The sequence below is a fragment of the Pteropus vampyrus genome, unplaced genomic scaffold (assembly GCF_000151845.1).
Source record: "Pteropus vampyrus isolate Shadow unplaced genomic scaffold, Pvam_2.0 Scaffold716, whole genome shotgun sequence".
In the NCBI taxonomy this organism is placed as follows: domain Eukaryota; kingdom Metazoa; phylum Chordata; class Mammalia; order Chiroptera; family Pteropodidae; genus Pteropus; species Pteropus vampyrus.
In genome coordinates, this window is record NW_011889497.1 from 14784 (window position 1) to 31481 (window position 16698).

The 16698-nt window shown below is 35.4% G+C and overlaps 2 protein-coding genes across 2 annotated transcripts in view; both read right to left on the reverse strand.

Annotated features, from left to right (window-relative positions):
• Nucleotides 1-272, reverse strand: part of LOC111734012 (olfactory receptor 11G2-like) — a gene marked incomplete at its 3' end in the record, with an annotated part of 3973 nt that extends 3701 nt beyond the window's left edge. The window contains exon 1 of the mRNA XM_023526140.1: nt 6-272. Within this exon, the coding sequence (XP_023381908.1) occupies nt 6-266 (261 nt within the window). The remainder of the gene's footprint in view (nt 1-5) is intronic.
• A 12019-nt stretch (nt 273-12291) lies between these two features.
• Nucleotides 12292-13215, reverse strand: LOC105309322 (olfactory receptor 11G2-like). Its single transcript, XM_011385443.1, has one exon. The coding sequence runs from the start codon at nt 13213-13215 to the stop codon at nt 12292-12294; it is 924 nt and encodes a 307-aa protein (XP_011383745.1).
• Between the last annotated feature and the right edge of the window lie 3483 nt (nt 13216-16698).

A 16698-nucleotide genomic window follows, 5' to 3' on the forward strand; every position in this document is an offset into this window, starting at 1 on the left:
GGGACAGTAGAGGTGACATACCAGATCTCCAGGAAGGAGAAGTTGGCGAGCAGGATGTACATGGGCGTGTGGAGTCTCTGATCCCAGTGCACAGCACAGATGATAGAACCATTGCCCATGAGGGTCAGGAGGTAGACAGCAGAGAAGAGCACAAAGAGGAGGACCTGCCCCTCCCTGGGGCAAGGGAAGCCCAGGAGGATGAAGCCAGTGATGATACTGGAGTTGTTGGAGAGTTTCATGAGTCTGTGAGCTGTGAAAAGACCCATAATTACTGCATATCCCTGGATCAGCACAGGGAGTTCATTTTCTCTTTGAAACAAGAAACTGAGATTTGTTTATTTGTCCATTATTCATTCAATATTTATTGAGTGCTTAGTATTTACTAGGTATATTTTCTAGATGCTGGGGATATAGAAGTGAAAAAAAAAAAATTAAAATCCCTACCTCACATATCTTACCCAGGCAGGAGAAAGTAATGTCGACTGACATTACATTGTATAATTCTCTTTATCTCTCCTCTTAAACTAAATATACTGGGTTAGCTCTCTTCTTGGCAAACATTTTTTTTAAGAGTAGGCTGGGGTTTCTGTTATGTCAAACAGCAGTGTCATAGAGGTGACATGATCCTTGCATCTAGAAGGGTTTCTATAATTTTGTTTTGGTATGTGTGAATGATTATGTGCATTTCCTAAGTTCTCCATGAGCAGTCACCTAATGCGGCTACTTGTAGGCAGGTGTCTTATTAGGTCATGTGATTCTGGAAGAGAAAAAATGTGGGACTTTTGATGTCACTTAAAAATTATTTGACAATTGAGTCTATTTCAACCTAACCTGTTTATTCTCTCTAATACCATTACATACCAATTTTATGAGTAAATCCATCAAGTTTGCTGGAGAAAACTACCTGAAAAAATAGCACATAGCACATAACTTCACCTCGGTAGATATCCTGAAAGATAATGTTAACATCAATAATCTCACCATACTGAAATAGTAACATCTCTAAGTTTTCATTTCTTAAATGTAAAATGGGAGTTGTACCACACAATTCTTAATCCTGTCACATCTAGATGTTTACTGTTATTCTAGGAATGCCCAGACCACACAGGACAGCTAGACTTGCACACTAGAAGTGATACATAATCCTGGAATGAAAACCCTTGCTGTTTATTTTATTAATTATATATGAAGGTACAGGATTTGAGACAGTTTCTTTTTAGGATAGTTTTTCCAAGTATGAGCCTGATAAAAGTGTTCTGGAAAATAGGAAATGTATGAAAATGTTTTACGCTAAACCTAATAAAATTAAGTGTGGGTAAAGGAAGAGATATTTCCATTAAGCTGTTTTGTTACTCATCATTTGTCACTTAGCTCCTAAGCATAGAAAGCAGCTGTTGTGTTACGGTCAAAGTTTGGCCACATCCCCCCGAACTGGCTGCAGAGGGCGCTATGGCCAAGGGAGTGGTAACATGAGCACAGGGTCCTTAAAGGTTGGGTCTGTGTCTGTGCACTTAGACTGCTAGGACAGAGGATTAAGAAAACAAAGCAAACAAGCTTCACTTTTTAACTTGTGAAATTAGTATCCAGAAGTTAGATTCTGTGTGTGCATTTCCACTTCTCAATTATGGATGCTAATTTAACAATCTGGATTTTTCATGGATACTTTCTTTTTCTGTAAAGCTGGTAGCAGAAACCACAGAGGAGTAGAAGTCTTGGTATGTCCTTACTAAATTTCTCTGAGCAGCCAGTTTAGATAATTCCCCTATGGACATAACTCTCTGCTCTCTTGCCTGGAGAGGCTGCTCCATAAAGGAACACAGCTTCCAGAACTCTTGACCCTCTGAGTTCAAATCCTGCTTCTACCACTTTCTAGCTGTATCTGATAGACAAGTTATTAACCTCTCTAAGCTTTGGTTCCTTTTCTGTAAGATGAAGAGAATAAGAATACTGACTCCTGAGGGTATTTTGAGGGTTAAATAAATAATATTTATTTAAATGTCTGGTGACACTTTTGTGCTATATAGCCCTCTGTCGCATTGTATGCACTTTCTTGAAACCCCTCGAAAGTTAGTGCAGTTACTCATCCAGTGCTAGTAAGTCGTAGGCTATTGTGACATAATAGAAGTGGTACTCGATTTGAATATGGGAGCCCAGGATTTGAATTCTAGCACTTGCATTGTTGTGGGAAATTCTATAAGCCACTTATTTTTTGTCTCTTAGTTTCTTCAAATATCAAATGGAGACAATAATGCCTTCCCCAAAGGGTTGTTATAAAGACTGTTGAATGAGATAATGAATCGAGAAGGTGGAAGCACCTTGTCAATATCTGACACATAATAAATATTAAATGTTTTGGGTGAAACTGTATTAGAGTTAGCGGGAGACTGTTTTTTAAAACATATATATTCTACATCTGCATTTAAGTTTTTTTTCTCTTCTAAGTACTACGTTACCTTCTTTCCTGAAGCAAGAAAGGGGATCTCAACTGAAGTTTCTCAGTCACTTTCTTGCAGGCTTTCCTGAGAGTAGAGGTAATTGTGTGTGTAGTAACCAGCTTGGAGAGGAGATGTAAAAATAGGTTGAGAGGAAGATCAGTAAATGTATGTGCTGTAGGATTCAGGGATTATAAGCAGAGCTTGTCTTTTGCTCTTTGAGAATTTATTTACCATCTCTAGAAGAAGAACAGTGCCAGGGGACAGATCTCTGCTAGTTATTCCCCTGCTCACTCCCTGTCTTCTCTGATGACCCTTGTGGTTTTATGTCTGCCTTCCTTTTCCCCAGTGGTGGAGGGTGTAATACCTCTAACGGGGTCTAAATCTCTTAGAGACGGCCAGAGATGCAATCAGCGATTCATCAATCACTTACCAAACCTGTTCAAAATATCTGTCATATGCTCAAGGGAAATTTTTAAATGAAACCCAAGATAAGATGTCTGTATTGGAGTTTATTGGAGTTTATTTTTTGGTCTTCTTTTAATTCAATGTCAATTGTGAGCTCTGGGGACAGATCCCCATCTTCCTATTAGAAAGAGATCAGTTGGGGGAGTAAAGGACCTCAGACAAGGGGATAAATCTCTCTCTTTGTAAGACCACCGTGGCCTCCTCAGTGATCTTTCTCTCTCTTTTTTTAGTTAGATCTTCTGAGTCATAGCAGTTCCACTCAAGAAACTTGCCTTTCAAGGGACACTTACCAGGCCCAAAGATACTCTTGGCCAAGGGGCCACATAGCAGGGTCATTCTGAAGCAACATTTAAAAAGCTGCAGCTGGTAGTAGGACCTCACGTTTTTTCACCCCAACAAAGGAGTAGATCTTTCAGTGCTACTCATTGACTGTTTCTTCACATTCCTTGAAGGAGTTTTCTTCTTAAACATCTCACATCTTGTTTAAGCACCTTTAATGTTTCCCCTACCTGCAGTATAAAACTCAAAGTTTGTAGCCTGATCAGTAGGGCCCCCGCAACACAGCCCTGTCCTATCTTTCACGTCTTGCTTCTTAGAGTTTCCTGTGCTTTTTCCCCCTATGCTCCATGCACATACAAACCTCCAGCCACACATTTGTTAAGTGAATCATTTTACCCTCTGAAAGGCATGAAAGAACATCTTTGACTCTGAAAGCAGAAGACCCCACCTGTGGAGTTATACTACAAAGAGCTGAATTCAGATATTCAGGTTTATATAGCAGGGTTATAAATTAATTGCATGCAAGAATACCCATGTGTTGCTATGCTTATTTTTCTTTTTTTCTATTTGCCTTTCCTACCCCTCTTGGTACCTGTAATTAGCTCTTAGAATACATTGATACTATGAGCAGGTACATTATGGGTTGAATAGGATATCATATGCTGACTTAGGTACTTAATCATCATTTATAATGTTTAGATGGCAAAAAAGAAAACAAAAACAAAAACAAAAACTGTTGCAAACTTCAGTAAGTCTTAGCTGAATTTATATTTCCAACAATGATTACTTTAAAAGAACATACTTCATATGGGAAACTTGTCCCAAAGCAAAAACATCAATGATAACTACATCCTCAGAAGAGTTGATGATGTTTTATTTACACAGTATTCTTTCCTTTCTTTCACATTTCCAGTCAACTACTTTTAAAGATGAAGTTCAAGATATTTGCGCATAATATGCTGTTAGTAATAGTAGGCAAAGATCAGGCTGTAACTAAATTTGGCTTCTCTTTTTGTTAATTATGAGTTTATACAAGCCCAGTAGCTCAATTTAGTGCTTATAATGAGTTCAGAGCAATACAAAGAATAATTTAAAAACCTTTTCCTATAGAAAACAATGCTTAGAAATCTTGTGTAGACTCTGGTAAGCATTTATAATTTAGGATTCAATGGTTCTTATTGCATTCTATTTATTTGTGCTATGAAGCAGTTACTTTAATTTTCAAATATGGAAGTTTAACTTTGAAGAAAAAATTTCATAGAATTCTCTAGAAAGAATGATGCTTTTAGAAGTCTACTTTAGAACCTTGAAGTTTTCACCAATTTACTAATATCTGGATGCTCATTTGATTTAAAAAATGGTTTAATTTTTTATTTTATTTTATTTTCTATTAGTTTCAGGTATACAGTACAATGGTTAGACATTTATATAATATATGAAGCGATCCCCTTGATTACTCTATAGTACCTATCTGGTACTACACACAGCCATTACAGTAATATTGACTATTGTCCTACACTGTACTCTACATCCCTGTGACTATTTTGTAACTACTAATTTGTACTTCTTCATCCTTTCACAAAAAATGTTCAGTTTATAAGCTTGATTGGCTCTTAGGACAGAATAAAATCTCTCCCACCTTCCACTATAAGAGATATCAATTAGGATAATTGGGAAAATAACAGAATAAGATTATAAATTAGGTAGTAGTATTATACCAATATAAATTATACTGTGGTTATAAAGAAAAAATTGCTTATTTCTAGAAAATACACACTGAGACACTTAGGTATAAAGGAGCAAGAGTAAATCTGCAACTTACTCTCAAAAGGTATACATGTTGAGAAAGGCTGACAGAATGACAGAGAAATAGAGAAAGACAAAAAAGGCACAGAGGGAATAATAAAGCAATTGTGGTAAAATTTTAACAATTTGGAACCTGTGTAAAGGACACATAGAAATTCCATATTTTTCTATTTTTGTAAATTTTTTATAAAGCTGAAATTATTTCAAAATAAAAAATTACAAAAAAATCATTAGATCACTTGTGTTTATCCACTTGTATTTATCAAGTATGTCTGTTTTCTTTTTTTCTTTCTTTCTTTTTTGAGTCTCAAAGTCATATTTGGAAACGTGGTCTTTTTAAACGTTTGCAAATAAATCCAATTTTACTTATGATTTAACTGAATCCTAAGTAAGATAACAGTAAGGAGGAAAAATAATGTAAAAATATGGGGAAAAGCTTTAGGGAATTATTTCAGCTGTAGTGATATATAAGTTGGCAGAGGAAATTCTGCTCTCTGCTACAGGTCTTTTGTGGTTTATCCTCAACTGAGCACACGAGTTCCAAAAATCCAACAACAGTTGCTTAATCAACGTTTTCTATGTACTTACTAGTCTTCTGGGTTGTGAATGAATGAGGATTAGAAAAGTAGAGAAATGCAAAGAACTGTAAAAGATTGTCCTCTTTATAAGACATTTATCATGGGGAAATTAATATGAATATTCCAGAAAGAAATGTGAAAAAGATGCCATGGGTAAGATATTTTATAAAATTATTTAATGAGTTAAGAAGGTTAAAGCTCTAAAGGACATATATTCTGAGATAGGAAAAGTATTATATTCTAAATATGAAGGTCCATTTGTGACCCAAAACATATTTCACGTGACTTATCATTGAAGTAAAATGGGAACACTTCTTCACTAATATATTTATACTTTGTGATTCTTTTTGTGAATTATTTTTCATATTTTCTCACATATACACATGGATATGCATATACACTTCTCTATGTGTTTATCTGTATTTAAATAAACTGGGTTCTAAATTATGATTTGTATCATAATTTGCAGTCCTACTTTGTTCTAGTTCATTTATACTTGTAAGATAAATCACTAAATAGTAATGAAATATAAACAGTCTGCCAACTTTGTAGAGATATATCAACTCAGGAAGGCAAGGCATAAGAAACTGTACCACGTGACTGATAACAATCTTCAGTTTGAAATATTGCTAGCATGATTTCACCACAATTTATATCTTATCAGCTGATATCAGAGTCAAGAAAGTTTTCCTGTTCTTACAGTACCAATGAAACTGACTGAAATGAAGCTGGATGGGTCAACAGGTCTTTTTTCTTCTTCTGTATATTAAGTGCTTACTTCAGCCTTCCTGCTCCTGCCCCCATCCTCTCAAGGGACTTAGTGGTTCTCTCTTAATGTGATGCTGAGAAATTTAAGAAAATATTTTTTTGAAGTTACAACATAAGCTTTGTTAGAAGAAGTAAGGGACAGCATGGTTAGTGAGGTTTTATGTAGATGAATATTCTTTAGGTATATGCCAGTTCTTTTAAACTGGGAAACTCTGAGCTAGAGTTACCATTATCATTATAAAAAATAACTTATTATGGAATAAAAAATCATTAATGTATTATTACTCGATATAGAAGCATTTAAAAATAAAGCATAAAATTGAAAAAAAAAAACCCAGAAAAAAAAAAACCTCAGGAAAAAAGACCTCCATATTATTACCCAAATATTGTCATTTAAAATATTTTGGTATACTTCCCTCTGGTAATTTTTTCTAAAGACCATATTTTAATTTTTCTGCACATAGGAGCCGCATTGTATTTACAATATTATACTATGCTTATTCATTAAGCTCTTATCAGCCATTTCCCATAGTTTCTAATAGCTGAATATTATTTCAGCTTTAGTGTCACATAGAGAATTTTTCCCATTTTTCAATAATATATATCACCTTGCCATGATAAATTAATAGTGATGAACATGAGCTTTGAACTCAGAGAAACCTGGTTGAATCCCAGCTTTCTTAGTTATTATTAGAGTACACTATGGGCAAGTTGATACCTATTCTCTCCAAGCTTTGGCTTTCTATTCTGTAAAACAGGTGAAATAGTAATGGTTCCTGTAATGTTGTCATGAGGTCTGAAAGCAATAGTGTATATAAAATGCTTAGTTCAGGAGCTCACATGATAATCTAACAGAATACAGCATAACATAACAGTTAGTGTGGTTTCTGGAGACATAATTCTTTCATTCTGCTTCCAACACTCACTGTTTAGCCTGAGGCAACTTGTTTAATCAATCTAGGCTTTAGTTACCTCATTTGTAAAATGAAGACATCAACAGTATGCCTGAGGTTGCACAATTCTTAAATTGTTATTGAGTGGAAGTTAAACCTAGATACATTGTAAGCTTGAGGGTGTAACTATCATGATTTTTGAAGTTACTTGCAGCCTCCAACATGCTGGACAATGTTCTTTCTAAAACCAAGGCCATTTCGTAGTCAGGTTGTTTCACTCTGTTCTACATCTTTGTTCTAGGCACGACTGCTTGATTCTTCTACTCTGTAATGGAAAAAGGTCAGCACTTGGCCATCTGCCATCCACTCTACTACCCCAACATCATGACAGGATCTGTGGTAGGCTGATGTGTCTCTCTTGGCTCATCGATTTCCTCAAACACTCAATCCCTATCTTCTTCCTAAGAGACATGGTGTTGTATATTGGGTTCCCTGGAAACAGATGCTAAGATTTCATGCAGGTTTGTTGTGGAGTTCTCTTGGAAACAACAGTTGTACAGGAGCGAGAAAAGTAGGTCTAGGGCAGAAAATGAACCGTGATAAAGTTGAAACAAAAGTCTCAGCTGATGCCATGTGGAACTCTGGAGCTGGGATGGCTGGCTGTTCAGAGTTGTCACTGATTGAAGCAGGAGTGTCAGGCCTTGGTACACCAGCATTGAGCAATCATTGAATGCGAGCCGATCCTGGGCTGGGAAGATAATCATAGAAAAGGCTAGACCCTTTGGCTTAAGGCAATTTCTGGCAAGGGCTTCAGCTGTGAGCCAGTCATCAGTATGCTAGACTTCTGTTATCTGGGGAAATGAGTGCCTCGGTCCTAAATGAAAGATCTGGATAGCATATTGCATCATCTACCACAGATGGGCCCAGTGATTGCCATGTCCTATAACTATGCCACATCAGAACACGTACTATGTACTTATCATCATTCTCACTATTTTAAATATCCTTGGACCATATACATTGGTGCTGAGAGCTACCCTTCAGGTGATTTCAGCAGCTGATCATCAAAATGCCTTCTCTTAATGTGGGTCTCACTTGGTGGTGGTGTCTCTGTTCTAGGAAACCATAATGAATAATTGTGAATCCCATGCCTGGCTATTTAGAAGAAATGAAGACAATAAACCACATCATCATAATGATATCTTTTATAAAGACTCAAGTCTTAAAACTTCTCAATGACAGCCTACTCAGTAATGACATGAAAACTGTTCTCAGTCATGTCTTTTATGGAATTAATACTAGCCAAAGCTCATGAAGAGTTCTTCCATTGAAGGATCCTGTTTAATGACTCTGGTTTTATTAATTATACATCTCTAGCCCACTATACAAAATGGAAATATTTTATATACCTAATATCACTTTGGAGAGATTTGCATATTATAAGGCAAGATGAAAAAGCAATATATTTAGAAGTCTATTTAATATGATTTGATGTTTACAATATAAATAATTAAATACCCTTATATATAATTATAAACATTTTTATATAATTAAGAGCATGGTGAATAGTATGAAGCACAAGTACAAGATTTATCTAGTAGAGATGGGAAGTAGTGGAGTAAAAAGTAGATTGAGGAAGAAGAGGTGGTTGTAGGGAGTAGTAAGGAAAAAAATAAAAGAGTCTACCTTAAAAACATGTACAATAGTTCACTCATGTAAAATTGATGGATATGAGTGTGTGTTTATGTCTAAAAGAATGAGTGAAAAATTTTTTGCTATAATGTAAATGATGGTTACCTCAAGAGTAGTGGGGTTTTAGGTAACTCAAAGTATCTTTATACTTTTCTCTATAGTTTGAAAATTATTACAATGAGAATTTATTATTATAGAGAAAAGAGCACACTATTTTAAAAATTGTGGAATGAAAGAACCATTGTATTAAAAAATCTATCTTGAAGAGAAATAAATGTCAGTGTGTCCCTTGGAGTTAAAAAGAAAGCTAAATACTGAATTAAAAAAAGTAAGTCAAATGCACAGAGCACATTCCAGCTAATGTGATTCTGGCTCAGAGGTTACATTTTGAGTGTGAGTGCAATATTTTAAATGTAAGTATAATACTTGCACTTTGAAGTCCTTTAAAGATTGATTTTTATATTTCAACATACGAACATCATGTTTCTTTATCCCTCTCTGTATCTCTTTGCATCCATCTATCTATCTATCTATCTATCTATCTATCTATCTATCTATCTATCTATCTATCTATCTACCTATCCATCATCTATCTATCTATCTGTATCTATTTAATTGTTTATTGAATTTTGAATTACATCTTGGAGCCATACTTATTTTGATTAAAGATGCTCATTAATATATCAATAGGTGTGGCTAATTATAAATCATGATGGGTAGTAAATACCCTATGGACACTACTTTTAGAAACACTTCATTTTTGTATACTGTGTTATACATGTAAACAGATGGTAATCTGTGAATGGGTATACTCATTTTTCAGAACTTGCCATTTTTCTCCCTTTACTACTCCTGGCTTTTATATGTACTGTTTTTTCATTTGCTTGCATAGAAACTTCAGATTCCCTTGTTTATAGTATATTTTGCTCCATTTACCACTTATTATGAACCTCACATAAGAGAATAAAATGTGTCTTATTCACTTCTAGCTCAGAGTCTTGCATACTGAATGAATTCAGTTGTTTTAACAAAAAAGTGACCATGGAGGAAGATGATATGACAATTTAAAATATTGCTACTTTTAAGTTTTATACTTTATTTACTCTCATAGGTCCTCAGAGAAGGAAAAAATTTCCTACTTTGTTCCAACAGAGCCAAAGAATTTCAATGAGATGATATCAAGAGGTTATCAGTTTTATTGTTTTTGTTTTCCATCAACAATCAGCCCTTTTTCTAGATTCTCAAGGAATCAGAGAATTGTGAAGAAATACTTCCCTGGTTCTCATTTTATAGTGAAATAGTTTTTAACTTTGTTTATTTATTTTTAAAATTAAGTTTATTGGGGTAGCATTGGTTAATACAATTATATAATTTTCAGGGGTACATTATAATTTGACATCTATATATTCTATTGTGTGTTTATCACCCAAAGTCCGGTTTCCTTCAACTCCCATATATTTAATCCCCTTTACCCACTTTGCCCTCCCCCTACCGCTCTATATTTGACTCTCTTTATTTTGTCTACCTACTCTCTCCTCCCCAACTCCCTACCCTCTGGTAACAACTAGTCTATAGTCCATGTCCATGAGTTTCTCTGTTTGTTTGTCCTGTTCATTTGTTGCTTTTAGGTTTATGTCCCACATATAAGTGATATCATGTGATTTTCAATTTTTCTGTCTGGCTTTTTTCACTCAGCATGATTATCTCAATGTCCATCCATATTGTTGCAAATGACAGTATTTCATCTCTTCTTATGCCTGAAAAATATTCCATTGTACATATGTACCACAGCTTCTTTAGCCAATTATCTATCGTAGGGCACTTCGCTTGCTTCCATGTCCTGGCCACCATGAATAATGCTGCTATGAACATCGATGTGCAAATATCTTTTTGGATATGGGTTTTCAAGTCTTTGGGGTAAATACCCAGAGGAGGGATTGCTGGATCATTTGATAGATCAATTCTTAGTTTTTTGAGGAACCTCCATACTGTTTTCCATAGTGACTGTACCAATTTGCAGTCTCATTAGCAGTGTATGAGGGTTCCTTTTCCTCTACATTCTCTCCAGCATTTGTTATTACTTGTTCTGTTGCTTATATCTATTCTAACAGGTATGAGATGGTATTGCATTGTGGTTTTGTTTTGCATTTCCCTATTAACTAGCGATGTTGAGCATCTTTTCAAATATTTATTGGCCACTTGTATGTCCTCTAGGGAGAAGTGCCTGTTCAGGCTCTCTGCCCATTTTTTGATTGGATCATTTGTTTTTTTGTTGTTATTGAGTTGTATGAGTTCTTTGTATATTTTAGATATTAGGCCCTTATCAGAGGCATTGCTTGCAAGTATATTGTCCCATTGGGATGGTTGTCTCTTTACCTTGTTGATGGTTTCCTTTGCTGAGCAGAAGCTTTAAGTTTATTTTTTAATGTTAAAATTACATGGTTAAATATATGTTAAATAGAAATACATGCATCTAGAACAAAACTTTAAAAATACAAAGGCATATACAGTGAAAATAAAGGAAGAGACTTTTCCCTCTTCCTTTAGTTATTTACTTTAGAAAACTTGTAATTAAGTTCTTTGTTTTTGAAATGCATGCAACTCTTTCTGAAAGCTAAATAAGCCTCTTGCCAGCTTTATGACAGAAATGTCCTTGTCAAGGACCTGGAAAATCTGTTTGAAATGTAATCATCAAAGTAGATAGTACCTTAATCTCTCAATTTCTGTGGCACAGTAGGAGCCTCACTTTGGTGGCCTAACTTCTAAGCTCCCAAACTACCTCCTGTTGTATAGATGTGTTTATTTTTCCTTTGTATGAGCCAATTAGAAAATACAAATAGCCATCCCAATTACCAGGTGAATCAAGGATGAACTATGTGTGATAAATGATGCTGTCAAGTCTTTTTCATGACTAGTTATTGTTTATCTTGAAAACAGGTATGTAATGGATTGTATTTGCCTGGCTATGTAAAGGGATTAGATTTCTTTTTGTCTTTGCCATCTCTTAGAGGATTGCCTGTGATGCACATATTCCATTGCTTTAATACTTATTTAATATTAAAACTGTTTTATTCTTTTCTATCTTTTGGAAAGGTTTTCTGGGCTGGCAGGAGATTTATTTTTAGTTATATTTTCCCAACAAACTCATCTCAGTTTTTCAGTCTGTACTCTGTCATTTGTAAAATTAGGGAGGTAGAGTACATCTTTGAGATCCCTGATAGCCCTATGAATTCTAGGAAATAATAAAAAAAAAACCACTCTGGTGTATAAAGTTCAAAAACATTATGAATAATTTTCTGAGTGATGCCAGTCAGTCTTTTTAACCAAGAAATTAACAACAAATTAAGTCCCTCAAAATCATTTAAACCAAAACACTTATGTTCCCAATAATTTTTTTATAGCACATATCATATCTTTGTTCCTCAGACTATATATTACAGGGTTAATGAGTGGAGTAACTACAGAATAAAACAAAGTCACTATCTTCTGCATTCCAGTTTTATGCTCTGATGTTGGGCTCCCATACATGACCATCACTGAGCCATAGAAAAGAGAAACCACAGCCAGATGGGACCCACAGGTGGAGAAAGCCTTTTTTCGTCCAGCTGCTGAAGGGACCCTCAACACAGCTCGTAGGACCAGAATATAGGACACCATGATGAAAAGAAAGGGAATAAATAAGAGCAGAAAACTTAAGGTGGAGCTAGTTAACTCTATTGCAGGAGCTCTGGTACAGGTGAGGGCCAACAGAGGACCAGGATCACACAGAAAGTGGTCAATGATGGAGCCACAGAAGGACATTTGGGAAATGATGATGATAGGAATCAAGAACCAGAGAAAACCAAGTACCCAGCAACTGACCACGAGATTGGTGCAGAGATATCCAGTCATAAAGGTGGGATAATGTAGAGGCCGGCAGATGGCAAGGTATCGATCAAATGCCATAATAGCCAAGAAAAAGCATTCTGTAGAACCCAACGAGAAGAAAAAATAGAACTGGAGAAAGCACCCAGAGAAAGAGATGACCTTGGTGTCAGAGAGGAAGTTGGCCAACATGTTGGGGACAGTAGAGGTGACATACCAGATCTCCAGGAAGGAGAAGTTGGCGAGCAGGATGTACATGGGCGTGTGGAGTCTCTGATCCCAGTGCACAGCACAGATGATAGAACCATTGCCCATGAGTGTCAGGAGGTAGACAGCAGAGAAGAGCACAAAGAGGAGGACCTGCCCCTCCCTGGGGCAAAGGAAGCCCAGGAGGATGAAGCTAGTGATGGTGCTGGAGTTGTTGGAGGGGTTCATGGATCTGTGAGCTGTGAAAGGACCAGCAAATTGTTTAATGAATGTGTAGAGATAGATGGGGACCCAGATATGTATTGAAGCTACCATGGGGAATGCAATAAATATTTATTTATCAATCACTGCTATTTTTGTCTAACCCTGAAATACAATCCTTGCTTTATTGTTGGACTGTAAACACTAGAAGTTAGTGAAGATCAATAGATAAACAGAGATGTTTTCTTAATGCGAAATGTATGTAAACATGTTTAATATATAAATATGTAGCTTATTAAATAATTATGAATAAAACTCAAGAGTAATTAACATTGAGGTCAAGAAATAGAATATCACTTGCATCCTAGAATCTCCATTCATGATTCATCCCAATCAGTATCCTCTGCCTCTCTGTTACTCCAGATTATAACATTCTCCTTTCCTTTTGGTAACTATCTCCTTGCTTTTCATTATTTTAGCAACCAAGTATGCAATTCTAAGTATTTAGTTTTGCTTATGTTTGTACTTTTACGTAAATGAAATCACATTTTATGTAGTACTTTTGGATTACTTCTTTTGTTCAATAGTAAGTTTGTAAAATTCATGTTGTTCTATGTATCTTTAGTTTGTCTAGTTTTACTGCTCTCTATACCTTTGCATTCTATGAATAAATGACTTGTTTAACCATTCTACTATAGATGAATATTTTGGTTATTTCCAGTTTGGGACAATCACGAGGAATGCTACTATAAACATATAGTTTATATTTCTTAGTTCACATGAGCATGCACTTTTTTTAGGCTGTATTATAGGGTGTGTGTCTCTTCAATTTTAGTAGATTAAGTTGAACAGTGTCCCATTGTTATTGGTCTACTTTTCACTCCCAATGACAGTATATGAGAGCTCTGACTGTCAACATCTTTTTCTTATTAAGTTCTGTATTTACCAGAGCCTGAGGAATGACATATAAACTGCATTTTAACAGCTTCTCTCTGTCTCTGTCTCTGTCTCTGTCTCTGTCTCTGTCTCTGTCTCTCTCTCTCTCCCTCCCCCAATCTCTCTCTCTCTTTCTCTTTCTCTTTCTCTTTCTCTTTCTTTCTCCTGATTATATCAGACTGGGTAGTTCTCTTCTTAGCAGTAATTTTTTTTTTTTTTTTTAAATTTCAGAGTAGGTAGTTATACCATAACTCTTCTGTTCTCAAGAGGGAGTGGTGAACTGTCCCCAAACTTGGCATAGGAGAACATTTTATGCCTGATGCAATTTACAGCCATTTCCGGGAAGTTCATTATCCATCTTTTATGAGCTCGGATATTGTGATCAGCCTTGTGATTTAAATAAGGCATTTCTTCACCATACTTCCTATTCAACTATATGCCTCTCCCAAGAGAGAATTCTTTGAAGTGTATCAGGAGCATTTTCTGGAGCAGCAAGTTTCAAACAGAACTTGTCATAGGCTCACAAGCAGTTTTTCTGAGAAGCTGTTTTATCAGAAGTGATTTGGAATTAACATAATGCTTCGCACTTAGCTTTTAACAAATATTCATAAAATGAATGAATAAATGCACTTTTTTAGTTCTCAGGAAGAGATTATACCCTCACAGTTACTTGTGGGCAAAGCTGACTTACATTGCGTGGCCAGGGAACAGGAGACCCTTGGGGCTATTGGAATCACTTTTCTCTTTTGAGGTAGTTAACTAACTCATTGATTCTATTTTGTGTTGCAATCTATCAAGTTCAGGAGTAAAGCACTCAAATTAATTATAGAAAATAGCTGCTGCTCACTTCTATTAATACAGTTTCTCAGTCATCCAGGGTAGCTACAGCTGAGAAATAGGATCAGCATTAATCCGGTCTTGTCAAAATAGGTCTCTGATGGTCTGGGTTGGAAATATGATGCTGAAAAGGCCATGTAAACTATGGAACCTGATATTATTGATCTAATGTTAAGATACACGCAGCAGAAAACTGGTAAAGAAAACTAAATTTCTACCTCCCAATCACTTCTTTGGAGCACCTCAAGGCATAATGATTTTGGATGGTTATACATTTGCATAATGGCTTTATGTTTTCCTGGGTTAAGAAAACACCGACCTTTGTTAAAAAATCCTGCACCCAGACCATGGTCTTGGTTACTATAGCCTCTGCGAATAGGGCATAAAAAACATATATTTTCCATTATCTGGAATATAGCATTAATCAATCAATCATAAATTATTTTTGAGAGTTGGCATAGTTACCCAAGGAATCTGTCAATGGTCTCTTTTAAATATTCAATAACAGTAAGACCTCCCTGGATAAATGGCAGAAGGTGTCAGGGGAGAACTGATTGATTACAACGTATTTTTGTTTTGTTTTTGGAGAGAAAGAAAATTTGTGCCAGGGGGCTAGCAAACTGATTAATATTTTGGAACTTATAATGTGTGTACAAAGCTTCTTTCTCTGAGTCAGATCTAGTTCTAGATTTTGTATTTCCATAACATAGGGGACTCATGTGGCCAATAAAATTTCTCAAGATCTTGCTAATTTATGTCTTAACTTATATTATCTCAGGTCTTTTAGTGCCTGAGCTGTGGGATGAACAGGTTCTGGTTCTTGTACCATAAACTTACACTTTCTAAATGCCCTTTCCTCTCTGATTTGAAGAATGTGTAACTAGGGACTGAAATTAAGTTTCAGATACAAAGTATTCTTTTTTTTTTTTAAAGTGAAATTAAACCAGACATAAAGTATCCAATATATATTTGCATTACTTTAACCAAGTCTCATTCAGGATAAAAACATTCAGAATGTGGTCTTTTCTGAAGCAATAGTTGTTCCAAATTTTCTGTTCTGTGAATGGGGCCATTAACAAATGTTGGAGATATGAGAATACATTAACTAATGAATCGTAGAAGTTACTCAAAAGAAAATTTGCTACAACATATGAAGGTCACTTATGAACTTTAAATCCCATAAAATTAAAAAAAAAATCCTTTTTAGACCTATAGATTTAATACCAACTTAAAGAAAAATTCCTCATTTTTCAATAGTTCAAAATAATTTGTTACTAATTGTGGTTTGGTCATCTTTAATCAAAGTGTTTTACAGGATGTTTCTTTTTCTTTCTTTTTTTGCAGGATGTTTCTTAAAGGTTATTTTGTGTGACAATCACTTTGTCCATCATCTCAAAACATTCTCAGTATTTTGAATGGTTTAGTTAATGTTCAGAAACTTACTTTTCCTGGTCTAGGCTATTTTAATGTTATATCTCTTCCTTTCTTTTACTCCTCACATCCAACTCATCGGCGAGATGCTTCTGTTTCTAAAATATGACTCATAATACGCAATTTTCTTTGACTTCATTGTCATGACTCAAGTTCAAATTATCATCCTTTCTTCCTAGAACTTCTGCAGCAGCATCCTTAGAGGCACTTCGCCTCTACTTTTGCCCCTCTACCCTCCATTTTCCACACAGCAACAGAGTACTCTTTGAAAATGGAAAAACCAATTGTGTTAGACTTTTGAGTAAA

Excerpts from the sequence above, each read along its gene's own strand:
- LOC105309322 (XM_011385443.1), bottom strand. The coding sequence starts at position 13,215 with ATGAACCCCTCCAACAACTCCAGCACCATCACTAGCTTCATCCTCCTG.